At 36.6% G+C, this 27,818-nt stretch overlaps 1 protein-coding gene across 3 annotated transcripts; it reads left to right on the plus strand.

Moving 5' to 3' along the window:
* Window positions 1–14,401: 14,401 nt before the first annotated feature.
* Window positions 14,402–26,266, plus strand: LOC121370326. Of its 3 annotated transcripts, XR_005957670.1 has the most exons (5): window positions 14,402–15,130; window positions 16,599–16,686; window positions 18,647–18,997; window positions 23,568–24,758; window positions 25,656–26,266. XR_005957670.1 is itself a non-coding variant. In XM_041495474.1 (4 exons), exons 2-4 carry the CDS (start codon window positions 16,635–16,637, stop codon window positions 23,666–23,668), a joined length of 504 nt encoding a protein of 167 aa, XP_041351408.1. In that variant the 5' UTR covers window positions 14,402–15,130; window positions 16,599–16,634; the 3' UTR covers window positions 23,669–25,011. The 3 variants fall into 3 exon arrangements, 2 of the variants coding, with proteins under 2 accessions (XP_041351408.1, XP_041351409.1); XM_041495474.1 differs by lacking the exon at window positions 25,656–26,266 and having other exon boundaries at window positions 23,568–25,011; XM_041495475.1 differs by lacking the exons at window positions 14,402–15,130; window positions 16,599–16,686; window positions 18,647–18,997; window positions 25,656–26,266 and adding an exon at window positions 20,677–20,906 and having other exon boundaries at window positions 23,568–25,011.
* The last annotated feature ends 1,552 nt before the right edge of the window (window positions 26,267–27,818 follow it).

Here is a 27,818-nt window from a genome sequence, read left to right on the forward strand (position 1 = left end):
CTAGCATTCCTTTGTGTGTAACCAAACGCATTCACTGCAGTGTCCAGACATAGTTGACTAATGTTGTCCACTGTGACGTTAAGTTGTTCTTAAGAGAAGTGTTCACTGAACTTGTCTAGATCTAAAATAATAGTGCTGATAGTTTGTCTGTTTACATGTTCATTGAACTTCCCCCCTTTTTTAAAAATACTTTTGTCGTTAATATTCAAAATTTCAAAATTGATCCTATTTGTTAGGTTATTCCTGTCCCGAGTCAGACCCCCCCCCCCCCCCCCCCCGATCCTATCGGAGGCCGGACTCGGGGATAGGCGTGTTCGAAACCCTAGTGGTATATGGACACGTTAAACCAGTTACTAAGCTAAGCATTGAACTTGTCGGCCAGATGCCTGTTCCATTTGCGTGGCTTTAATCTCTGTTCACTGCTATTTTCTTGTTAATTCGTTGTTAAAACATTCAAAGTGATAATTAATGGGCTATGGATATCTGAGAATAACGGTTAAAAATCAAGCACCTTAAATTTCATCATTTTCTCTAATACATAGAAGGTGGCTATGGCATAATCAACACTGACCCCTTTACAAGTAACTTTACCTATATTTCTATCTTCATCAACTCTTCCGTTTATTATTTTTACAGATTTCAATAAGTTTATAGCCATGACTATTTGGTCTACTGTTATCCTGATTTAAACTGTTAGGTTCATTCATATAATTTGAAAATTCATTCAAAAAGTCAATCGTATTAGTAGGTTCAGTATCACAATTTACATAATTTGGGAGTAACTGGGTCCTGGCATTAAAATCGCCTGAAAGTAATACACTATTTTTAAAGGACAAGCTATTTATTTCGCTCTGTAACTCACCAAAAGTATCTTGATTAAAATATGGCGATCCTTCTGGTGGTATGTATACGACCGCTATAACGGTATTAGAAATGTACGAGTTTAAAGTGGGGTCTTTGAGTTCAAACCACAAGACATACTCCGATGTATTCTGATGAACATTCACTTGTGTTATTAAATTATTCCTAATGGCTAGGCATATGCCGCCAGATTTTACATAAGTTTTCAGTTTTCTATTATTTGTAAATATTGTAACCACGTGCCTTAAGTAGCGAGCTTCAGAACTGGTCATAAACTACTTACGTATGACATAAGGTAGCCGAGGCCACATACTTCCCAAGCTCTAGAACTACTTATAGAGTACTTACGTATGACAGATGTTAAGTGTAACCGCATACTTCCCAAGCTCTAGAACTGGATAAAAACTATACTTCTCAAGTTCTAGGACTGGTTATAAACTACTTAGTATGACAGAGGTTAAGTGTAGCCACATACTTCACAAGCTCTAGAACTGGTTATAAACTACCTAAGTATGACAGAGGTTAACTGTAGCCACATAATTCACAAGCTCTAGAACTGGTTATAAACTACCTAAGTATGACAGAGGTTAAGGGTAGCCACATACTTCACAAGCTCTAGAACTGGATATAAACTACTTAAGTATGACAGAGGTTAAGTGTAGCCACATACTTCACAAGCTCTAGAACTGGTTATAAACTACTTAAGTATGACAGAGGTTAAGTGTAGCCACACACTTCACACGCTCTAGAACTGGTTATAAACTACTTAGTATGACAGAGGTTAAGGGTAGGCACATACTTCACAAGCTCTAGAACTGGTTAAAAACTACTTAGTATGACAGAGGTTAAGTGTAGCCACATACTTCACAAGCTCTAGAACTGGTTATAAACTACTTAGTATGACAGAGGTTAAGGGTAGGCACATACTTCACAAGCTCTAGAACTGGTTATAAACTACTTCAGTATGACAGAGGTTAAGTGTAACCACATACTTCCCAAGCTCTAGAACTGGATATAAACTACTTAAGTATGACAGAGGTTAAGTGTAGCCACATACTTCAGAAGCTCTAGAACTGGTTATAAACTACTTAAGTATGACAGAGGTTAAGTGTAGCCACACACTTCACACGCTCTAAAACTGGTTATAAACTACTTCAGTGTGACAGAGGTTAAGTGTAGCCACATACTTCACAAGCTCTAGAACTGGATATAAACTACTTAAGTATGACAGAGGTTAAGTGTAGCCACATACTTCAGAAGCTCTAGAACTGGTTATAAACTACTTAAGTATGACAGAGGTTAAGTGTAGCCACACACTTCACACGCTCTAGAACTGGTTATAAACTACTTCAGTATGACAGAGGTTAAGTGTAACCACATACTTCCCAAGCTCTAGAACTGGTTATAAACTACTCAAGTATGACAGAGGTTAAGTGTAGCCACATACTTCCCAAGCTCTAGAACTGGATATAAACTACTTAAGTATGACAGAGGTTAAGTGTAGCCACATACTTCACAAGCTCTAGAACTGGTTATAAACTACTTAGTATGACAGAGGTTAAGAGTAGCCACATACTTCACAAGCTCTAGAACTAGATATAAACTACCTAAGTATGACAGAGGTTAAGTGTAGTCACATACTTCCCAAGCTCTAGAACTGGTTATAAACTACTTAGTATGACAGAGGTTAAGTGTAGCCACATACTTCACAAGCTCTAGAACTGGTTATAAACTACCTAAGTATGACAGAGGTTAAGTGTAGCTACATACTTCCCAAGCTCTAGAACTGGTTATAAACTACCCAAGTATGACAGAGGTTAAGTGTAGCCACATACTTCACAAGCTCTAGAACTGGATATAAACTACTTAAGTATGACAGAGGTTATGTGTAGCCACATACTTCACAAGCTCTAGAACTGGTTATAAACTACTTAGTATGACAGAGGTTAAGTGTAGCCACATACTTCACAAGCTCTAGAACTGGTTATAAACTACCTAAGTATGACAGAGGTTAAGTGTAGCCACATACTTCCCAAGCTCTAGAACTGGATATAAACTATTTAGTATGACAGAGGTTACGTGTAGCCATATACTTCACAAGCTCTAGAACTGGTTATAAACTACCTAAGTATGACAGAGGTTAAGTGTAGCCACATAGTTCCCAAGCTCTAGAACTGGTTATAAACTACTTGACGTACGACAGAGGTTAAGTATAGCCACATACTTCCTAAGCTCTAGAACTGGATATAAACTACTTGACGTACGACAGAGGTTAAGTATAGCCACATACTTCCCACGCTCTAGAACTGGTTGTGAAACTACTTGATGTATGACAGAGGTTAAGTATAGCCACATACTTCCCACGCTCTAGAACTGGTTATGAAACTACTTGACGTACGACAGAGGTTAAGTATAGCCACATACTTCCCAAGCTCTACAACTGGTTATAAACTACTTGACGTACGACAGAGGTTACGTATAGCCACATACTTCCCAGGCTCTAGAACTGGTTATAAACTACTTGACGTACGGCAGAGGTTAAATATAGCCACATACTTCTCATGCTCTGGAACTGGTTATGAAACTACTTGACGTATGACAGAGGTTAAGTATAGCCACATACTTCCCAAGCTCTAGAACTGGTTATAAACTACTTGACGTACGACAAAGGTTAAGTGTATAGCCACATACTTCCCAAGCTCTAGAACTGGTTATAAACTACTTGACGTACTTAGAGGTTAAGTATAGCCATATACTTCCCAAGCTCTAGAACTGGTTATAAACTACTTGACGTACGACAGAGGTTAAGTATAGCCACATACTTCCCAAGCTCTAGAACTGGTTATGAAACTACTTGACGTACGACAGAGGCTAAGTATAGCCACATACTTCCCAAGCTCTAGAACTGGTTATAAACTACTTGACGTACGACAGCGGTTAAGTATAACCACATACTTCCCAAGATCTAGAACTGGTTATAAACTACTTGACGTACGACAAAGGTTAAGTGTATAGCCACATACTTCCCAAGCTCTAGAACTGGTTATAAACTACTTGACGTACGACAGAGGTTAAGTATAGCCACACACTTCCCAAGCTCTAGAACTGGTTATGAAACTACTTGACGTACGACAGAGGTTAAGTATAGCCACATACTTCCCAAACTCTGGAACTGGTTATAAACTATTTGACGTACGACAAAGGTTAAGTGTATAGCCACATACTTCCCAAGTTCTAGAACTGGTTATAAACTACTTGACGTACGACAGAAGTTAAGTATAGCCACATACTTCCCAAACTCTAGAACTGGTTAAAAACTGCTTGACATACTTCACCTAACACACTTTTACTTTGTGTTTTGTTTGAATAGGCCTTCTTATGATAGAATTGGATGGTCTGCTGTGCCAAAAATGTTTCAAATAAAAATTATGGCTACATTTATACATGTACATGCAATATTTTTGTAGCAAAAAGCACACAAAAAAACACAAAAAAACTAATAATAATAAAATATAATTATGTTCTTCCCTAGAAAACCTCTTGTTACTGTAGCTCATTAAATGTATTCTAATAATGGCAAACAATTAACCATTAACCCACTGACCTGGACATACAGCCCAGATAACTGAAGTAAGTGCCTTGGATAGCGTGCTTGAACATTAATTGAACATATGCAGGAAAATCAAATTAAAAGTAAAGAAAAGAAACAAAAAATCTGTTGCACAGATGCTATGCGTTCTGATGCATGGATTCATAGACGTGTTATAAATACATGTACCATCATGTATCATTTTAAAACCTCATTAAAATGTTCATGGATACGAAGACTGTTTTTAAACAATTCAAAGTGGGTTACTCTTTTCAAATCCGTTACAGGTATCTCAAAGAACGATTTAATAATATATGGTGATCCTTTTATTTCTAAAAAATGCAATGAGATGTCAAACATGTTTTGGAAAGATACATTACTGAGTTGGATAACTACTGAACAAAAACATAAGCCACAATCTGTAGATGATATTTTATCAGTTAATATTTGGCATAATAGTGAAATAGTTATAAATCATAAACCATTTTTATATAAACATTATGCCCAAAAAGGTATAATCTTCATAAGCGATTTAGTAGATGATTTTGGAGAATTTTTAAAGTGTGAACAATTTGTTCAAATTTCATTAGCTATGCTTCACTAATAAATGCTGTGAAATCATTCATATTAACATTCAGTGATTTAAGGGACGATCGTTTAAAAAAAGTGAATAATCCAATTTTCCCTTTTAGGTTAAGACTTGTTTTGTAAACAGAGATGTACGGACATGTATTGCATACTCAACCATAAACGCATAATCCCAAAAGCGCAGATAAAATATAGAAATCAAGGATTTAATTTTGACTCAAGTTATTAGGAACAATACTATGAATTACCTTTCCAAAGCATTAACGATACAACTTTATTATGGTTTCAGTATCGCATCCTTCATCGGATTTTAGCAACAAACACTTTTCTATATATGATTCATTATGTAGATTCTAATATGTGTATATTCTGTAATAACTTCCCAGAAACTCTACAATATCTATTCTATGAATGCACTCAGGTTAATACTTTATGGAAAGCTGTAGAAGACTGGGTTTTGTCCAAAACAGGGAAGGAATTGTTGTCCACTTTGACAAAAATATTGTTATGTTTGGTATTATTAACAAAAAGAACGTTAATATAATTAATTGGCTAATTATTAACATTAAATATTATATATACTGTACGAAAATGCAAGAATAAAACAAACAAAAAACTATCGCGTCCGTTCAAAACGTTTAGCATGACAAATTTGAAATTGAGAAATATATTTATTTAAAAAACTGCAACTATGAAACGTTTAATAAAGAATGGACACAATGGCTCAACCTTTTTATATAGTGAAAGAACCCCCCCCCCCCCCCCCCCCACCCCCACCCCATTACACTTACATAACGATCTACTCAAAGTAAAAACCTTTGTAATTGCATGTTCATATAACATTCCAACACAGGCCCGACTGCTGTTCCTGTTATTATCATCAGTTTAATTCTGCTTCGTTACTCACTATCAACTTTAGGTTTTTCTTCCTCTTCTTCTTCTTTTTTTTCTTATTCTTCTTGTTCTTCTTGTTTTCCTTCTTTTTCTTCTTCTTCTTCTCTCGTTGTTACCCTTTTTTCTTTTTCTTTTTTTTAAAGTCCTGGACCATAAGGCGTGCATAAAAGGAAGTACTATTTTATTTTGATTTGTACCTGTATATATCAGAATAGAATGTAATGTGAGTGCGCACGTGCGTGCGTGTATGCGTTTGTATGTGTGTATGTTTGTATATATGTATGTATGTTTACACATGTATGTATATTAATTTTAACCCTGGCACTGTCTAATGGTCTGTGGCCCGCTTATTGTCAATCTACACCCCCCCCCCCCCCATCCCAATGTTAAACTGTTATTAATGCTGCTGATCAATTCCACACCAAAGGAAAGTAAGCTTGAATGTATTGGTGTGAGTATATGTGTATCGATATTTTGACCAACATCGTGTGTTCCCGTCTCTACTTTGGATCTACCATAACTGGTTCAACAAAGGCCATGGTTTGTGCTATCCTGCCTGTGGGAAGCGCAAATAAAAGATCCCTTGCTGCTAATCGGAAAGAGTAGCCCATGTAGTGGCGACAGCGGGTTTCCTCTCAAAATCTGTGTGGTCCTTAACCATATGTTTGACGCCATATAACCGTAAATAAAATGTGTTGGGTGCGTCGTTAACTAAAACATTTCTTTCTTTCTTTCTTTCTTTCCTCTTTGGATCTACGAAGAAGAAAGTAATGTTTAAACACCTATCATGACATCCATAGTCAGCAGCCACCTCTCTTAGTTGATTGTTTTATTTACCCTGGATGATTTGTATTAACTTTACAAAGTAAAACAAAGATACAGGTATTACCATTACAAAGTAAAACAAAGATACAGGTATTACCTTTACAAAGTAAAACAAAGATACAGGTATTACCATTACAAAGTAAAACAAAGATACAGGTATTACCTTTACAAAGTAAAACAAAGATACAGGTATTACCTTTACAAAGTAAAACAAAGATACAGGTATTACCTTTACAAAGTAAAACAAAGATACAGGTAATTACCTTTACAAAGTAAAACAAAGATACAGGTAATTACCTTTACAAAGTAAAACAAAGATACAGGTATTACCTTTACAAAGTAAAACAAAGATACAGGTATTACCTTTACAAAGTAAAACAAAGATACAGGTATTACCTTTACAAAGTAAAACAAAGATACAGGTAATTACCTTTACAAAGTAAAACAAAGATACAGGTATTACCTTTACAAAGTAAAACAAAGATACAGGTATCTTACGTGAGGAAAGAATGTTGAAAGCACTGGCAATCTACCCTTAATTTCGTTTGGTGAAATGTTTCTTGGCGAAAAGACACCTGTTCAAGTGTCTGTGTGGACGAGATGACTGATGACAACCTTTATCACCAAGGAAAATTTGCTTTGCATTTTTCTGCCGAGACAGCATTTTAATGAGATGTGCAACAGTGATGCTGAAGGAGTCTGATTACAGCAAGATGTCCCAAGTACTGCAGATGCAAGATATAAGCTAAAATCTGCGAAGCCGTACACGAACAAAGGCTAATGTCAAATGTGTGATTGCTTGTCTTTGCACTGGTGACCTAAGGAAATGCGTTAGACAGCAGTGAATAATTAACTATTGACAGGAATGATAAACTTGCCGGATAGTTTTCATAAGCAGCAAGTAAACTTCGCTGTACCAGTTTCCACATTTCAAATAATACTTCTAAATTCCTATCTTTTGGATGTTACTGAAATAATGTGACGAGGCATTACCAATAGCAGGCATGGCAGCTTCTACACAATAAAATGGTGTGGAGTTGTGTCAACCTTCAGTATGTTAAAACAGAAGCCATTCAATACTGTGACTATTGGTAAGGGTAGACAATCTGCCTTTTTTAATTAAAAGAAGTGTGGCAACCGAAAACAAGACCAACGCTTAAACCCATGATCGAACACTAATGTGTTAGTTTGATACCAAAGTCTTGCCGCTTTTCTTGAGAGGCGCACTTTATTTCACTGATTGTCACATTTTCTACTGAACTATGATACACCATTGAACTACTTCTATAGAGCATAGTACAAACTTGCAGATTTTGTTTTCTCTCTCACACACATGACAATAATTTAAAATAACAACACACAGTAGCATGGAACTTCGCTGGATCATGATTCTTAATGATTGTATTACTATAAGGTGCCACAGAATGGTCAAAACTGTATTGCGATAAGTATTATCCTGGACAGACAGCCCAGATAGCTGAGCCGTGTGCCCAGGACAGCATGTTTGAACCTTAATTAGAGATAAGCACGGAAATAAGTTGAAATGAAATGAGAAGTACTCATGTGTATGTATTTTTAGAATATATTGATATTGTTATATATGTGAAAAATTGTATGTATGTATGTATGTATGCATGTATGTATGCATGTATGTATGCATGGATGTATGCATGTATGTATGCATGCATGCATGTATGTATGTATGTATGTATGCATGCATGTATGCATGCATGTATATATGTATATATGTATGTATGTATGTATGCATGCATGTATATATGTATGTATGTATGAATATTACTTTATTATTTTACCTTTTGGGGACAAAAGCAGCTACATACTGCGCGGGGGTACTGTCACAGTGGCAAACTTACAATATTCAAGTTAAACAAGAATCGTAATGGAACACTCAAGCGTGAATGACACTAATTACAGTTAAAGATTAAACCTGCCAAGAAGGATAACTAAACATTAATTAAACCTGCCAACATCATCAATCAACTGAACCAGCTAATAAATGGGATACAGAATATATTTTAAAATAGGTCTTAATGACGAGTCCGATCTGCCAACAATGATAAACAATACAATACGTAACAAACATGTCGGGAGCTTCTTAAACTGTTACGGCATAAAGAAGTAGTATGCAATTAAAACCTACAACCTACATATCCATACATAACCGGTTTGAGTCGGGGCCCATATAAACAGCGTACATCTAAACCCAGACACACACATCTGACTGAGAAATAAACTTTGATTTTCATTATGTTGAAATATCGTTGGCTTCAATGCTATGTTCTTACATTAAAATACATAATTGAAACCAATATTACATATTTATTTGAAACCAAATAGCCTCGTAAGACATACGTTCCTTGAATAACCTGCATTGATAAATTGTGAACGATAATAAAACATAGTTATGTAGATGACGTCACCTTTGAATATACAGTGTTTATTATATACATTATTAGCGATTGCCGCATTTAGAGGTGTGGGAAATATATGAAACGTGTGTTGTACATGGATATTGATTACTATATTGCAATACACAAGTAAAGTGCATACTATTGCGGCACATGCATTCAATAATATTGAAATATCCATTATCACGTTTTATAATAATGTATATGTAACTATTTCATGTATCACACACACATCTAACTGAGAAATAAACGACGGACCCACTCATATCGTGTTCTTGTTTTAGGCCATATCCTGTTTGCTCCCTAGCTACATCCACCGGCCTCGGTGGCGTCGTGGCAGGCCATCGGTCTACAGGCTGGTAGGTACTGGGTTCCGATCCCAGTCGAGGCATGGGATTTTTAATCCAGATACCGACTCCAAAACCTGAGTGAGTGCTCCGCAAGGCTCAATGGGTAGGTGTAAACCACTTGTACCGACCAGTGATCCATAACTGGTTCAACAAAGGCCATGGTTTGTGCTATCCTGCCTGTGGGAAGCGCAAATAAAAGATCCCTTGCTGCCAATCGGAAGAGTAGCCCATGTAGTGGCGACAGCGGGTTTCCTCTCAAAATCTGTGTGGTCCTTAACCATATGTCTGACGCCATATAACCGTAAATAAAATGTGTTGAGTGCGTCGTTAAATAAAACACTTCTTTCCCTAGCTACATCCCTCAGAATATTGTTCCAAGCAAAGATACAAAAAAACCTCGAAAGCCGTACGTTCTCACTACACAGTTAACTTCCGGGTGAGAGTTCATTCATCCACTATAGTTCCTAATTGTGACACATGTTGTGGTTCACATATTCACTTCTAGGAATTGGGTAAGAATTAAAACAATATGTATGTTTAATGGTAAGCCCTTCTGTGTTTATTTTGCCCATGTTATTTGGTAACATTGTGCATTGATAGTTTGGGACATGCGTGTATACCGCATGAGACAGCCGGAATTAATCGGATAATGAACCACCTGTTCGGACCGGTACTACAGCCAAATGCGGTCATACAGCAAAAAAACTGAGACGGAAATGTTATCAATTTTGGAGTGAAAATAAATGCTTATATGATGTATGTTCGCAATGGTGTATGTTGTTAGTGCCAAAGGAACGTGTTCTATTGGCAATCTTCTTTTGAAGTTGGGCAATTCAACATGGATTTCAATGGCAGATGACATGTGTATAGTCCATGGGCCAAATACCCAAGTATTTTTCGATACCCCATTATATTTGAATTTAATATCTGCTTGTCTGCAGCAAAAATGTTGGTGGATTAAAAACATATCGCCATTTGAATAGGGGTACCATTGCACATTTTGTGTCCCAAAAATGCTATATGGAAAAATTAAATATACCCATCGGCAAAAGTTCAGCAATGCCTAAAATGCATTATTTTCTATATTTACACATACTTTGGGCTTCTTAAACCTTTTATTGTTAAAAATTGCACTGTATTTAATATACTGAGGCAGCATTATTCAAATATGGTTCAGTATATCTGCCTATACTATACTCAACAAAATTAATTAAGGGCCAACAGATATTTTAACATTTTCCTTCTACCGTTTAAAGTTGTCAGCATTATGACATGTTCTTAAAGTTAATTATTTAAATAACAGTTTAGAGGGAACAAAATCACAAATATCATTCTGAACAAATGTGTAACAAATCCTAGCCTAATGCTCATTTCAATAGTGTTCATAAATGTGTGAAATACCCAGTGGTTTTTTTTTTGCATGTATTGCCCGTCAGATTTTACTGAAACAATGTTTAGAAGTTATGTATATGACTCAAACTAGCTAAAATAATATGACAGTAACAAAGAATTATATTATAAGAAGGTTTACTAGCCCTTAATTAAATTTGTTGCGTATGAAGATGTTCCTCTTTACTAAACACCAGTGCTAAAAATTTAAAACACCAGTTCTGTGTACCTACCGTAATTTCTTTTGCATTACATGTACAATTCATCTATCTCACAGAAGTTCATCTTATACTAGTCTGTGCTTGTAATATTATTAGATTTGCGTTTATATTTAACTTATGCTCAGGTGTATATAATTAGTACCTACATCGAATATTGTCATTAGCACTAGGCAAGTTTTGACTTCCTTTCATATTCCTTTGTATTTTCATGCAATTAAAATATGTCTGCCATGTTCACAATTTCTGGTATTTTCCTTCTTTAGACTCTGCTCTGGTTCCTCCATCCGTATGTCCATCTGCTATCATGGTATAATATCATATCTAGTATTCCTTCTAAACTTTCTCAGCCATATGATAATTTGGTTGGGGAATAGCCTGGACTGCTTGATATGACTGATACCAAATAACAACTTGGTAATGTGTTCTCTTTATGTGCATTCTTAGAGCATTCTCAATGAATACATACATGTAGAGTGAAGAAGGCTGATTTATACTCTACTGTAGTTCAATATTATCATTCTTGGTTTGGCAACAAACATTTCCAGATATTTCTCAAGTCATAATGTTTTTTTTTTGTGTTATTCGCACCTGTAGAGAAGGTATTTGAAATGATATACGTCTTAAATATACGAACATCAATTTTTGCTGACCTTTCATGAGCTAACAACATTTCAAGGAAGTCTTGATGTTGCTTGAGAATATTTAAAACCACGAGTTTTTCATTCTGCATAAAACACTGTTGGTATCATAGCCAGTAACGGCAGGCACAACTGAAATTGTTACTTGGCGTCTTCCATGCATCCTTAATGATGCTGTGCATATCTATAAGATGCCTCTTGTTGCCAAGTTGAGATTATACAAATGTTCGTATCCGGGATGGTGAACTGGCAGCAATATACAGACATTTAAGTATAATCTTTGTTTCTGCACCATCTTGTGTACTTTACACCCTCGGACATGGTTTGCATTTGAAACATGTACTTTGTCTCACAAATAGAACCCTCTTCCCAAGAAGCGGACGGAAGGGTTTTCTTTTTTTAATTTAAAGATAATGTCTTCCAGTCTCTTGAGGCCTTTGTAGGGACTCCTTAGATCAAGTGTGGATTGGAAGAACCCATTTCACTTGAGAAATTTAGTGCCAAACTACGACTGGTGTTATTATGCTACTGTGGATTAATTGCAAATCTTCCATCCAGCAGAGATTCCCTGAAAATACACTATACCAATAGAGCAAATTGCAAGAGAGCAAATTGCCATGGTCTCATTTGGTATTAGTCATATCACAAAGTCCTGGGTAGTCCTGGAAATGTCCAACGGAATACTGAAGCTGAGGGGGATGGTTTGTGCTCTGATAATGCAAGAGATGTTGACATATTGAGGGAAGAACAAGAGCAAAGGCCCAGAGGAAAAATAAGAAATTACAGATATTGTGAACATGATAGACATTATATTTGAGTCAGATGATAAGACTGAAATAGAAAAGAAAGTCAAGTGCTAGATATGTCCGATGACTATATTTGATGTCAATTATATACACCTAAGCATACATTAAGCACAATTAAAATACAAATGTGTTTAAAAAATATTTTAAGTTTCTGTGAGATAGATGAATTGTAAATTTAAAACACACATGCCGAGGAAAGATACTTACACAATTGGCTGGTACTCAAAATAGAGGGACATCTTCATAAATATGAGAACATAGCATTGCTCAACTTATTTTGAGAAGTTTATAATTATTCATACCACATATTATATTGTTTTGTAGTTGTTATTAACATCTACTTTATATAATAAAAAGAAGGATGTAGAACTAGAAAATTGTGAACTTCGCATACATCATATTTGGGTCACATAAAATGATTAAAATGAAAGTTAGATTTTTATAGTGCTAGATATTTGCCTGATGATAATATTCCATGTAGATGTCAATTATATGCATTAAAACCTAAGTTAAATATAATATACTGAACAGCATTGAAAACGCACCACCAGTTGATGAGAACAAATGTGAATGGGGCGTATATCAGCATTAAAAGTGTCAATGAATAAGTACCGTACTATCTTATAGACCATGCATGACGACAAATAACTTACAAAAACGATTGTCCGAACACTCCATGGAACACAACACCAAAACACAACATATTGCATGCATAGCATGAAAAACGTAAATTGAATGTGCAAATCATGCTGCTTGGGGCTATAAACGATGGTCTCTGAAAAAACATTTTCATTTATGAAGTAGTCTTTGAGGGAAAATTGACAGCTGAGGAACGTTAACGTGCCTTAGGCATGCTTCAAGTCGGCATTTCGAGTAGAGTCATCGCACAGCGATTTGGATTCCACCATTCAACAATCACTAGACTCCACGGGAGGTACCAGCAGACAGGAACCACCAGGGACCGTCCACGTCCAGGCCAACGGCATGTTACGACACCACGACAAGATCGCCATATTGTTCGCCTCCATATTTGTGATCGAACGCTGCAAGCTGCCAGGATTGCACCAACTGTAACAGTTCAAGGTCGACGAGGGGTTATCTGGTGGGCTGCGTGCTCAACGACCATATGTTGAACCTATCCTGGCTGATCGACATCAAAATGAGCGCCGATGTTTGGCAGGAAGGTATCGTCATTGGACATTACAACGGTGGCATCGTGTGCTATTCTCTGACGAATCTCGTTTCCATTTAAGGAATGCTGATGGTCGGTTGCGGGTGTGGCGTAGGCGTGGAGAACGTTACAACAATGACTGCCTTGTCCAGACGGATCGATGGGGTGGAAGGAGTGTCATGGTGTGGGGCGGAATCAGTTATCATCACCGAACAGCACTCCATGTTTGCCGTGGCAGAATAAATGATTTTTACTAGCGGGATAACGTGTTGCAAAATCACGTCATTCCCTTCTTTCATCAGCATCGGGATATGCACACATTTCAGCAAGACAACGCCCGAGCGCACACAGCACGTGTTACAACACAGTATCTAGCGAACAATAATGTCCCGTTTTAATGATAAAGGACGCCATGGACGAATTTATTATTGCAGGGACGTGAAAAGTGACATCATTTAAATATTAAAAACCCTTTTAATTTGAATAAGTGTTTAGAGTGTTTGAAAAGGAGTCTAGTTTTTAAGAAAATGTCGGCCCAGTAAAGTTTTTTTAGATTATGATACGCGTTTACTTACCCTGACCCCTACCAGCTGAATCGTCAACACAGATCTACACATCATCTATGCCAGTATCATGTACATGTTTATATTCTTCATGATTGTAATAAAAATGTAAAGTTCCAGTTTAAAAATAAATATTACAATAGAAATGTGTACCAACAGTCTGTATGTTATATAAACTGAGCACGAAGCCAAAACGATAGTGCCAGGTTATTCTGTTGCGACTGATTTAAGGTTCAAACATACTTTCATAGGCGCGTAAAAGGACTCCTGGTCGCATTTTATCCGAGGCACAAAAGTAAAATAGGCCTATTATTATTAAAATATAAACACAGGCAAGAAAACAAATGGGGGACTGACTCCTATATATTCACAAACTGAACCGAAATACACCCAAACGCAAAGTAGGCTAACAAATCTCTTATAATCCGTCCCATCCTCCTACAAAAATTGTTTTGTAAATAATTTCAGTTTGGTTTGATGTAGGCCTAAGAAGAAAAAAAAAAAAAAAAATTGAAATAACAAAACAATACTATTATTGTGTGCAATTTAAAAAAAAAACAAAAAAAAACAATCACCTCAAAAATAAATAACTTGTAGTAAATTCCATGGTATAAAAAAGGGCGTTTCCGGTGGGACGGACTATAGATCCTATTTTATTTATAAGCGTCTGTAGAAATGTGACGTCACAAATTGGGGGAGAGCACTTGAGGTGGTGTTGTGACGTACGAATTGTTTCCGTGATGTTAGAGCATGCGATTATAAACGATGAGTCCGTTTTAGGAATATATTCTCCATTTTAAACTCTGGTGAGTTTAGCTGTGTCTATTATCTTGTGTGATCCAAGTATCTTCTGCAAAAAAAAATTACATTTTAATTAAGTAGACACCTATTATGGTCGACATCAATCCTACAAAAATGTTTTGTTTTTGTTTTTGTTTTTTGTAAATAATTTCATTTTGCCTTTACGTAAGAAGAAAAAAGTGTTTTGGAAATGACAAAACAAATTATATATGTGTGTGCAATTTTAAAAAACAATCGGTTTAGAAATAAATAAATTGTAGTAAATTCCATTGTATGTAAAAAAAAGAAGAAAAAAAGGCCTTCCCTGTGGGAAGAACTACAGCTAACTTTAATCATTTGTTTACAAATCAAAGGAGCATTAGTGTTGATAAAATCTGCTTGTTTGAACATTATTTATATAATTTATTTTAAAATAATATAAATTATAGGTATTATATAAAACATTTAACTTTGTGCCACGACAAATGATCAATGAAATGAGCTCGGTACATGCATTGTTGTTTTGTGAGTAAACACAATAAACATAGACATTCGTGTTACCGTATTTACATCACACATAGACCTAAATGATATCTTTCTGGCATAATTCTCACTGTAATATATGTTTTACAGCACAAAATTTTGCAATGGGTATTTTGTAAATGTTGCTTTGTTTCTACGCCGGAAGAACGATGGATGCGTTTTTGGGAAGGGACGTAACTCTCGGTTGTTACGCCTCTCCGTTGGAATGAACTTTGTGGTATCACACAGTTAGGCTATATCCCACATACGTGGGAGATTGATTTGAAGACACTTGATTGGTTACTTCACGCCAAAGCCAAACTGTCCATTGGAATTAACACTACACTTTTAGATTCTTTGAAAACGTTTGCACCGGTTAATCTACAATTAGTATTGTATGGCAGTACAGTTGTAAATGGTACTATTAACAAACAAATATTCTATATTGTACATAAATATATTAAACAAACATAGCGTTTTAAATAATAATAATAATAATAATAATAATAATAATAATAACAATAACAATAAATAATGTCTAATTAAATCTAAATCAGTTACGCAGGAACCTGTCTGCTAAGAATATTTTATAAATTGGGTTGTCCGATTGGAAAATGAATCACCTCCGTTTGCTTTCCTTCTTCATTTTTTTTCATTCATTTATTTATTTATTTATTTATTTATTATTTTGTTGTTTTTTCCCCTGTGTTTTGTTTTTCTCTCATGTATATACTTCTCTTTGAATATTTAATTTTTTATTTATTCTTGTAATAATTGTAGTTGCCGTTATTGTCATATTGTCATTATTGTATGTTATTAGGAGAGAGCCTCGTAAGTTGGATAACTTGTGCCCAATTCATTTGTACCTTATATGCAATAAAATATGTTTCAATCAATTAAACAAATTAATAATACTATAAAAATAACCGTGTTGTTACAATACAATGATAACCGTATTATTTTCATTTGCAGGTATTTGTGCAATGCTAAGGCTGATAGTAGACTAACATGAAGACCATAAAGTGCGTCTTTATGATGCAGGGACTGCTGATAAATTGTGGTCTGTATATCATATACTAGAACAAGATTGGTGCTTATTATTAATACTATTAAGCATGGTTTGACATAATTATGTGTACATGTAGGCCAGTAGGAACGATATCAGGAGTAGGGGTGGGGTGGGGGGGGGGGGGGCACAATCTCTAGTGGTACATGTTCGTCCTACGGGACTGATATCGATGGGTGGTACGACTGACGAGAATGTTTATATTGGTGATAAATATGCCGCACAGTGTGGATATAACTAATTAATTATGGTGGGGTGGTGTTAAACAAAATTAATATTACTTTCCTTTCCTTCTTAGACCGTTTTTCATTCCTTGGCTTTTGAAATACAAAGACGAGTGAAAAATCGTACACCTCAAAACGCTTAGGCGAGTGAAAAATCGCACTCATCAAAATGCTAAGGCGAGTGAAAATCAAGTATTATTAATTTATGAAATAATTAGTACATGTAAATGTAGAGACATATGTTGAAAAAATTAACCTATAAACCAATAATGTTTTCTTCTAATTTTATGTTGTTTGGTTCATTAGTGGTCTGACTTCTTTTCCTTTTCAGGAGTTATAATTTATTAAAAAGTTTCAGGAGTAGTACTATAGACATATAATTATGACATACACTGATGCAGACAATTTGATTTTTTAATATTAATATTATATGTACTATTCAGATAGTTTTATGCACACAATTATATATATATATATATATATATATATATATATATATATATATATATATATATATATATATATATATATATATATACCTTTTCACGAACGTGCAGCTAAACATATATAGGAATCAACTTGTCTTGAATTTCATTATTATGTGCAACGAACATGATTAGGATAGTTGGGATGGGAAAAAACCACTGGTTCCGAGGAGGTGGCTCATGAATTACGACCCATGCATCTCAGGTGTGCACAACCAACTCATATTATTAAAACATGTTTTTAAATAACTCGTGAAACGTAAGACTACAATTACTTCAATTGATAGTGTTGTTTCGGACTTTGACTTTCACGTGGCATTTTTAATTCAACAATTACACAACCAGTCTCCCTCCCTCAACATTTTGTAACACGCCATTTGACCTACCGCTACAAGTTACTAAGAGCTCTAACAGCGTTACGTCATTGATCTAAAATGGCCCCAATGTTTTTGATAAAAAAATATACAAACTCTGACAAAATCTGTCATTACAGAGGATTTTATTCCGAACGTGGGATGCCATAATAAAGATAATAAAAACCTCCATAATTGTAGACACCATCATCAATGCGTAATAAGTTGTCAAGTAGACCATCGTGTGTATGCAGAATTCAGAGTTAAAATCATCTGACCCCGGTAGCTCTGATTGGTCAATATGCCACAGAGTACTGCGCATCAAATCATGTTCCAGTCACATGGTCTGTGACTTTCTGACAAACAAAACAAAAATTAAATAGTCGGCAATGATCAGTGATTACTGTTACTATATATAAATAACACATGTACATTCATTAACCTCTGGCTGAAATACAAATTTTAAAAGAAAGTTTTATTTGGATTTTTTTTTAAAGATAAAAAAGAAAAATAATAGACGTAAAAAATGACCTAGGTTATTCCTACATACCTATTATCATTTATTTACCTTCTTTTATTATTCCTTTTAATTTTTTTTTTTTTTTTTTTTTTTTTTTTTTTTTTTTTTTTTTTTTTAAAGAAAGTATAAAATTACACGATTGCCATTTTCGAGACCTCACGTAAGCTTTGTAGGCTAACAGTTATGAACTAATGGAGACAAACAAAAACATGCCAGCTGCGGTCCTGCCTGTATGATACATTTTGGAACAATCCTTAAAGAAAAAAGTAAAACCAAACGAAATACTCTACTGGGTTTTACGCCAAAACTATTTTATTGTGTACAGTGCATACATTTTTTATATGAATGAACTGAAACCGCCTTTCATTGCAGTTGGATCCCCTTATTTGTCTGGTGCTACGACGTACGCTGAGCTGAACCACCCCTTTACTTTCATCTGTACTGTAACCGTCTCTTCCAATCCTACTGACGAAGTAAGTTTTCAAACTGGAAAAGACGAGATTGCTGTGCTGAAGCAGACGGCTTCAGGATGTGTTTTGTCTAACGTTCCACACCCAGTACGTTATTCTGCCTCCTGTGAATCAGGGACAGCCGATATCTTTGCCAGAAGTAAGAACTACACTCTGACCATCAAAAGAATTTCAGTCAACGATATTACAGACTGGTTCTGTGAAACGAAAAATCCAAAAAATCGCAGCAACAGTTTTAAAGTCAAGTTGAAGCGTAAGTTACTGCAGGCAAATCAACTTTATGAATACTTTCAAGTGGATTGCTTTAAATATAATGCTCCTCGAAAGAAAAATGTCCGTTCTCTGTGGACTGTGAAAATCAAACTAGAGGGGATCTAGAATTAAGATTAAGCGGCGGAGACAATTTTTGTAATTGAAAACAAATATCCTGGTAAAAAGTGCATAGCCCATTGACAGGCAGTGTCACTTACTGTCTGTTTAATTACATAATGTGCGAACATTATAAAAGCAGTAGTCACGTTTTCCCCTTAAACTTTATTCCCAGATTCCTATTAATTATATTTGCTCAGTAATCTATATGACCTATCTGAGGTAATATAAAGGTGTTGATACATATTGTAGAGTAGCGGTAGCAGTGACAGTATTAGTAAGATGGTTATTCGACTCTTTCTTCAGTTGTTGGGGTGTGGACATCCTGGAGTACACGTATAGGTCCTTGTCAAGCAGACTGCAAGCGAATCGTGTTTGTAAGCAGAACCTGTAGGCAGCCCAGTTCTTCCGGAGATATAGTAGTCGTGTGCACTGGACACAGAAAAAAGAATTTCAAACAGATGTGCCCAGTTGAAAAATGTGTGATAGGCAAGCAAGAAAAGAGTAATATGTTTTTACCAGTATTTAATGATTACCAAGAAGACTTACTTAGCAGTTTTCTGTATATTATTTTCCTCTATTTCTGTCCGTTTGTTGATCGACCAGTCGATATGCCGACAGACAGACACACACACACACACACACACACACACACACACACACACACACACACACACACATACACACACATACATACATACATACATACAGAGGAAGGAAGGATATGTTTTATTTAACGACGCAATCAACACATTTTATTTACGGTTATATGGCGTCGGACATGTGGTTAAGAATCACATATATAATGAGAGAGGAAACCCGCTGTCGCCACTTTATTGGCTACTCTTTTCGATTAGCAACAAGGGATCTTTTATATGCACCATCGTACAGACAGGGTAACACATGCCACGGTTTTTGATATACCAGCCGTGGTGCACTGGCTGGAGCGAGAAATAGCCCAGTGGGCCCACCGACGGGGATCGATCCCTGACCGACCACGCACCAAGCGAACGCTTTAACACTGAGCTACGTCCCGCCCCCACATACAGAAAGATACCAAACTCGCAAGCAAGGTGTTAAATAAAATTCTGTGCTGTACAGATAGTCATCATTGGTAAAGAATTTGTGAATGTGTTCATACTTTTTGCTCTCTGTCTCTCTGTGTCTGTCTGTCTGTCTGTCTCTCTCTCTCTCTCTCTCTCTCTCACTCTCTCTCTCTCTCTCGTTTTCGTTGTGTTTTGAATATGTACAATTATACATTTATTGTTAACAATGAAACATGAAAGGGCAGAATTTACGACGCCTGTTTTGTATGTAGAACGTGTATAAAACATAAACATCCTTTGTAAAATCGGCCCTAACCACTGGTACCTTTAATGAGTAAAACATTTAATTTAAAACGTCAAAGTCGTAAATATAAGTGAACGTTTCTACAGCATTGCTTGCTTGAATGCTTATAATGGTTCTGCATCAGTGATGTAGGGAGGGGTGCACGGGGCCCATGCCCCTATCCCCCATCAAACCTTTTTCTTTGTTGTTTTTATTGTATTAAATTTTATAAAATCATACATACATACATAGATACATACATACTTAATACATATTGTGGGTTGCTCACCCCCCCCCCCCCCCCCCTATAAACTCCTGGCTACGTCGGTGTTCTGTATGTATGCTAATAATGATTATTTTGTTCCAGACACGCCCTTGCATCCAACAGTTAAAGTAATGTTTGCAGCGACGATAATCTTAATACTGCTTATGGTTGTGTTAGCTTGCGTGTATCGGTGTCCGAGGTAAAACATTCTAGATTAAAACCACCGTCCTAGACTGCTACAAACATTAGCACAAGACCGCAAACACGTTGGTTTAATAGACATAACTTACTGTACAATAACTAGAGAGAAATAATTGACTTTGGGCCACGGTAATGATTAGCCGGAGTACTCTGACGGTACGAGAACTAGACGGACATCTGTACGATTATCAACACTCTCTCACAATTAATGAGTATAGAACTGTCCAAATGTCCGTCCAGCTCCCTTACCGTCAGAGTGCTCGGGCTAAGTACTCATTTACTCAGATTACTGAGTCATACTTCATTTGATTTCTTAAAATATATTTTTCATAGTACGAAGTTATTGGGAGACAACATAAGCGTACGAGACAGGGGACAGGGATGCAGCTGACACACACACACACACCTCCGTGCTGGGGTAAATCCTCTGATTCGGGCAAAAACAATACAAATTTCCTACAAAAATGGGAGTCCGTACGCCTATGGGGGACAAAATCCTGAAACACACATTGAATATACACACACTGATACAAGAAATTGTATTTAGTATATCATTTGTACACATTATACAATGGCAGCAAACACAGGATAGTCCCTTTAACACTGGTTACATACATACACACACACACACACACACACACACACATGCACGTGCGCGCACACACACGCACACTTCGTCTGCAGCAAAGCATTAGTTTATATATAGTTAGCATAACTTGCTGTGAAAATAATACTTTAACTACAAAAACAGTAGTTTTGGGTCATGGTAGCAAATTTACTCCGTAAAATAGTGTTTGATTTTAACTTAGGTACACGGTACAGTTCCAGTTTCAATGTATTGCTAAGCGTTTGAATAAACAAATTGGCTTTGCCCTAGTGGCCAATCCCCAAACCGCTTATTTTGTATTTCACGCTAATATACTTTGTCAAAAATTCATGGAATTATCTCTTTAATTTGACATGTGAAAATGTTTTTGCTATGGACTGACGGCAGTGGAGGCGTTTTCGTCACTAAACAGCGTCGCACGAGGGCGCTGGAACAGTACTTTGTGCAGCCAGCAGCAGCAGCAATCACTGCGCGACATCTCCTTGGCATAGACTGAATGAGTCTCTGAATCCGGGCACATGGAATCCTAGCCCATTCTTCCAGCAGTGCATGTGGCAGTTGCGGAAGCGTCTGAGGCTCCGGGTCACGCTGGCGTACACGTCTGTCCAGTTCGTCCCATATATGTTCAATGGGGTTGAGATCTGGCGATCTTGATGGCCATGGCAGCACATTAATGTTCTCATTCTGTAGGAAATCCATTGTTACACGTGCCGTATGCGGCCTGGCATTGTCCTGCTGAAAGAGTTCTTTTTGTCGATCCAAAATGGGAAGCATGTGATGACGATGAATTTCATCCCGGTAGCGTACGGCTGTCAGGTTGCGTTGTACGAACACAAGTTCACTTCTGCCGGTGTATGAGATGGCTCCCCACATCATGACACTCCCTCCACCGAATCTGTCAGCTTGGGCGACGCAGTTGTTAGCAAGACATTCATTGCGGCGTCTGTAAACACGTTGTCGTCCATCACGTCGCTGTAGAAGGAAACGTGACTCGTCGCTGAACCAAACTCGCCGCCAGTTTCCCAACTTCCACCCCTGTTAATTCGTGCACCAGCGAACACGTAAATGTCGATGTTGACGTCGCAGGACGGGACCAACATTCGGTCTCCTAGCCCGTGAACCAGCTTCTCGAAGTCGGTTCCGAATGGTTTGTGCAGTCACCCTTCTCAAACCAGGTATGCGTCCAGCAGTGTTCGTTGTGTGGCAGTTCGGTGACGCAAGTGCAGAACCCGGATGTAGCGATCTTGTGCTGCAGTTGTTATGCAAGGTATTCCACTTCTGGGCCCGTCTTCAGCCGATTGAAACTGCTGGTACCTGTCCCAGAGATGTGAAATGGTGCTCTGATGGACGTCCATGTGTACAAATGGTCATTTGAGATTGTCGAATGCAATCGAGCAGAGATCCCAATGGGAGCGTGGTCTACAGGGGAGTTCGGAGACATGGTCCCCACAAAATGTTGAAATAAAGATGCCCAGAGTTGCTTTTTCAGGGCAATTTAGCGTTGTATGTTGTAGATAATGATTTCTAAAACACATAAAAAGGTAATTACAAAAGGCACTTCAAACGGGTGGATGGTGGGTCACTGTACCTCTGTGACCCCCTCTGGATCCGCCAGAGTAATACACCAGAGCAAATACAAGGTATGCTAGAAAAAAGAGGCAGTAAATTAAAAAGTGTTAAAGTGTATAGCCTACACGTAGTTCAAATTAAATAACAGGGATTTACTGGTGAGATAAAACAACATTTTATGACAATCACATTTATCACCAATGGCAGGACTGGTATCATTAACTATGAAATGAAAAGATGGGTGCACTTTCAACTTTCACGTTGTGAAATACTGTTTGGTTAACTGCTACGTCTAAACCAAAAGCATTTCTTTGGGGGGTGTAGGTACAGTCTTGTTTGCCATGTTGATTTTAAAGAACATATCAAAATACATTTTCACAATGTGTGTTTTCAGATAATAAACTTTACCTACATGAATAACAGTGAAACATGAACCAATTTCGATAGTGAACCTTTGCCCCTCTTGTGTTTTTTTTCTTTCAGACCAGGACTACACGAGCAGCAGCTGCCACTTACAGACTTGGAAAACACCAGGCAACCATCAACACAGGACCTACTGCACGTCGACGACATCCCGGTGCTAAGCCCTAATGAGATCTACCGAAAATACAGCCTCGTTACACCCCCCGCAAAAAGACCCAGGACACGTTCACATACCAGAGAAGACCACAGAGTATACACACAACTTTCACATTACAGAACAAAGAACAAACAGAACAGGGTGGTTAAATTTACCGAGGATTACGACAAATACAGAAGAGTGTCATCTGCAACAGAAACACTGAAAATCAGAAGCCAAGAAGCGAGGTTTTAAAGTAAAATCAGAAATAGAAATAAAGAAAAAAGAACGGACATAAAAAAAGAAATATGCCAAAACTGCATATCCATACACAAAGTTTGCTTTTGAAACAGATATATATGTTTACGGTGATGTATATCCAAATTGCTGGCTATACTATAATAATAATACACAATAATATTATATTTCAAAATTTCAAAATCGAGGGTTGTCTGAAATTTATAGGGGGTTGAATCATACACGCCAGGAAAATATATTGGAAAAAAACTACAATTTGCTTGAGCAGGTGAGGAGGTTCGAGCCCCGAAGCCCTGCACATGCGCCTGCTTGTATATTTTTCTGTGAAGAAGTGACTACAAAGAGTTAGACGTGCACATTTCTTATGGACCGCATTTGTTCCTTGACCGCTACATGTTTCATTCAAAATTTGGCATTGTTTTATTGAAAGCTACACCGACTTAGTTGCATAATTTCAGAGATGCTTCTTCTGATTTCTGTCCAAATAATAGCACTACTGGCAAGAACTACAATGGGGAAACAGCAATAAAAATGGTTGCTGCTCATTTGATAATCCATGCCCTTCCAGGATGTAATACTGCTGCTATAATATAAAGGGTTACAAAAGCAAGATTTATCAAAATTCTGCATGAAGCTTTTAAACCTATTAAACCTGGGGACTTGGATAGTGACATAGATAAGTCACCAGAAAGGCTTCATTTAGATGGTAAAGACGTTGATTGTTGAAAATACGAAGTTTTAGATCACTTCCACAAGTACTATTCTACATGGAATGAAACCATGCACCCTTTGAAATCGTCCGATTCATTGCAGCTTTTTAACCAAATTTCGCCGACTGGGTAATATTGGTGTTCAAGGTGATGTATTTTATGTTTGTGTATTGTTAGGCAACCTAAGATTGGGTGTTGTATATTCAAAATCAATCAATTTTTCTAGGCAGCAACTCCTTTTGGTAATATCCGTATAACAGAATAACCGGATACATATACTAGAAATTAAAAGTTACGGCAAGAAAACCTGATGTCGGACGAATTATCCTGGCCATTCAAATGTAGTGATGATATATATATATATATATATATATATATATATATATATATATATATATATATATATTATATGTATGTATCCATTATCAAGAGACAAAAAATGGGAATGATAAAAACTAATTCCACAGTCTTTACCAAAACTGTAGTTACACATTTATCACAGCCAGATTGGCATTATAGACTTGGTCTATATGATGTGACATTTCTTCTAGATAATTTAAAAATAGATTGGTGCACCCTTAAGACATAGAGGTCAGCATAATAATTAGTATTTTAGATGACATTTTAGATACGGTAACTTTACTTGTAGATATACATGCATGTTTAATGGATTGAACACCTTCAAAACTTAACAATTGGATTCAAAAAGATTGTTTTAGGTGATGCATATATCACATTTCTTTGTGTTTGCAGCCATTTTGTTAACCATCTTGAATTCTGGAAACAATAATTAAATTTCCTGCCCACTATAAAACCCTGTATTTGAAGTATAAATTATTGTTTGGGGTAATTTAGAATGTAACATATAGCCACTTATTACTCCTAACGGCCATTTTTCGGGGGCATCTTGAATTTAAATGATGATGCAATATCTCAATTAGCATCTGTTTTGAATGTATTCCTTGGTGAATAAAACCCCCTCAATCTTGCTATAGTTGATGTAAAATTAAATAAATTTCAATTTTCTTGTTCTGACTATTGTAGCGGTGGCAATCTTGGATGTAAAGAATGTTGCAATATCTCAATTAGCTGGGAGTAGTTCAACATGAAACACCATCATGAACATCAGCAGTTTCGTCATTATTGATAAAGTATTGGAGATGTTTCCAGTTCTGTTTTGACAGCCATCTTGGACGCCATCTTGAATATTTAAAAATGTTCAAGGATACCAAATTACACCTCTGGGATCCTTAATCAACACTTTAAAAAAATGCAAAAACCACAAAGAACATTGTGGGTACCGATCTGCAAGGCTTATAAGTGCTTTAGTAAACACTAAAACACGGATTTCTCGACCACCTGAATGATAAATGTTAAAAGGTGTGATAACTAGGTAAATCTACCCTATTGAAAAGTCCATTATGCATTTTTTGTTTGTCCTAGGATGTACTAAAACAATTACAACAGTTTTGTTTGGTGCCCTCAGATGGTACCAATTTTTGGTCTGGCTTATGGACTTTCACGACAGTAACACTCCAGTGGCATAGCTATCAGCAGTCCGTGCTACATGTAATAATTCTTACTGACATTCCCCACAAAAAAACATAAAATAATAATAATAATAAAAAATTAAAAAAAAAAAAAAAAAAAAAAAATCGGCAAAGTACTGGTGCTATTTGAGTAATTGTCTAACTGAATTATTTAAATCACTTGAGTATATATCTTATGCAACATTTTTATTCTTATTTTCTAAACGGCAATGTTTGACAGAACTTGAAATAATAATAATAAATAATAATTTATTTTTGAAGATTAAACATTAATCCTTAATCATAACATACTGATGGAAAGAAAATAAGGTAGCACGTGGTGTTTGAGACCAAATTTCATTCACTGCTAGAGTTGTTAAAATTTGATGGTACACAATTATGGAAGACTGGTCGAAAATTAAAATGTTTTAGGTACATAAATTATCAATGATTATATACTGGGTGCGTTACGTATTTACTTGATACTAGGGGAATAGTCGTGACTTACTGGCCCAAAGCACCAAATTTGGTACAGTACGATTTTTTTTTTTTTTTTTAGAAGGGGCTACACGATTTTAGAAGTCAAGGTCAAGGCCAGATACATTTCTAAATAACTGGCCAATTTTTTTTTTTAATAATAATAATAATAATAATTGATGAGAGACCTTGCTGCAGAAACGAGTGGTATGAACTCGTTTTAACTCAATTGTGATGTGGCATTAGATCAATAAGTATCAATAAGGGGGGTAGGGCTGGAGGTGACTCGAGCTAGATCCCAACCTGCATTACCATGTGTGCATGTACATACTTACGTGCATGTAAGTTGTGTGCATATGACTACGTGCGTATAAAGTATAGAGAAATGGAAGGCTATGAGGGAATGAATATAAGACACGTGTGTATTAACAATCAAGTATAGAGAAATGGAGGGCTATGAGGCAATGGATATTAGACGCAACGTGCGTACGTGTGTATTAACAATCAAGTATAGAAAAATGGAGGGCTATGAGGGAATGGATATTAGACGCAACGTGCGTACGTGTGTATTAACAATCAAGTATAGAGAAATGGAGGGCAATGACTCGGAGGAATGGATATTAGACGCAACGTGCGTACGTGTGTATTAATCCAATATAGAGAAATTGAGGGCTACGAGGGAATGGATATTGGACGCAACGTGCGTACGTGTGTATTAATCAAATATAGAGAAATTGAGGGCTACGGGGGAATGGATATTGGACGCAACGTGCGTACGTGTGTATTAATCAAATATAGAGAAATTGAGGGCTACGGGGGAATGGATATTGGACGCAACGTGCGTACGTGTGTATTAATCAAATATAGAGAAATTGAGGGCTACGGGGGAATGGATATTGGACGCAACGTGCGTACGTGTGTATTAATCAAATATAGAGAAATTGAGGGCTACGAGGGAATGGATATTAGACGCAACGTGCGTACGTGTATATTAATCAAATATAGAGAAATTGAGGGCTACGGGGGAATGGATATTGGACGCAACGTGCGTACGTGTGTATTAATCAAATATAGAGAAATTGAGGGCTACGGGGGAATGGATATTAGACGCAACGTGCGTACGTGTGTATTAATCAAATATAGAGAAATTGAGGGCTACGGGGGAATGGATATTAGACGCAACGTGCGTACGTGTGTATTA

The sequence above is a fragment of the Gigantopelta aegis genome, chromosome 4 (assembly GCF_016097555.1).
Source record: "Gigantopelta aegis isolate Gae_Host chromosome 4, Gae_host_genome, whole genome shotgun sequence".
Lineage (NCBI taxonomy): Eukaryota > Metazoa > Mollusca > Gastropoda > Neomphalida > Peltospiridae > Gigantopelta > Gigantopelta aegis.

Excerpts from the sequence above, each read along its gene's own strand:
- LOC121370326 (XM_041495474.1), top strand. The coding sequence starts at position 16,635 with ATGAAGACCATAAAGTGCGTCTTTATGATGCAGGGACTGCTGATAAAT. Across the intron at positions 16,687-18,646 it reads GGGACTGCTGATAAATTGTG|TTGGATCCCCTTATTTGTCT; the intron begins GTCTGTATATCA and ends CTTTCATTGCAG. Across the intron at positions 18,998-23,567 it reads TTTTAAAGTCAAGTTGAAGC|ACCAGGACTACACGAGCAGC; the intron begins GTAAGTTACTGC and ends TTTTTCTTTCAG.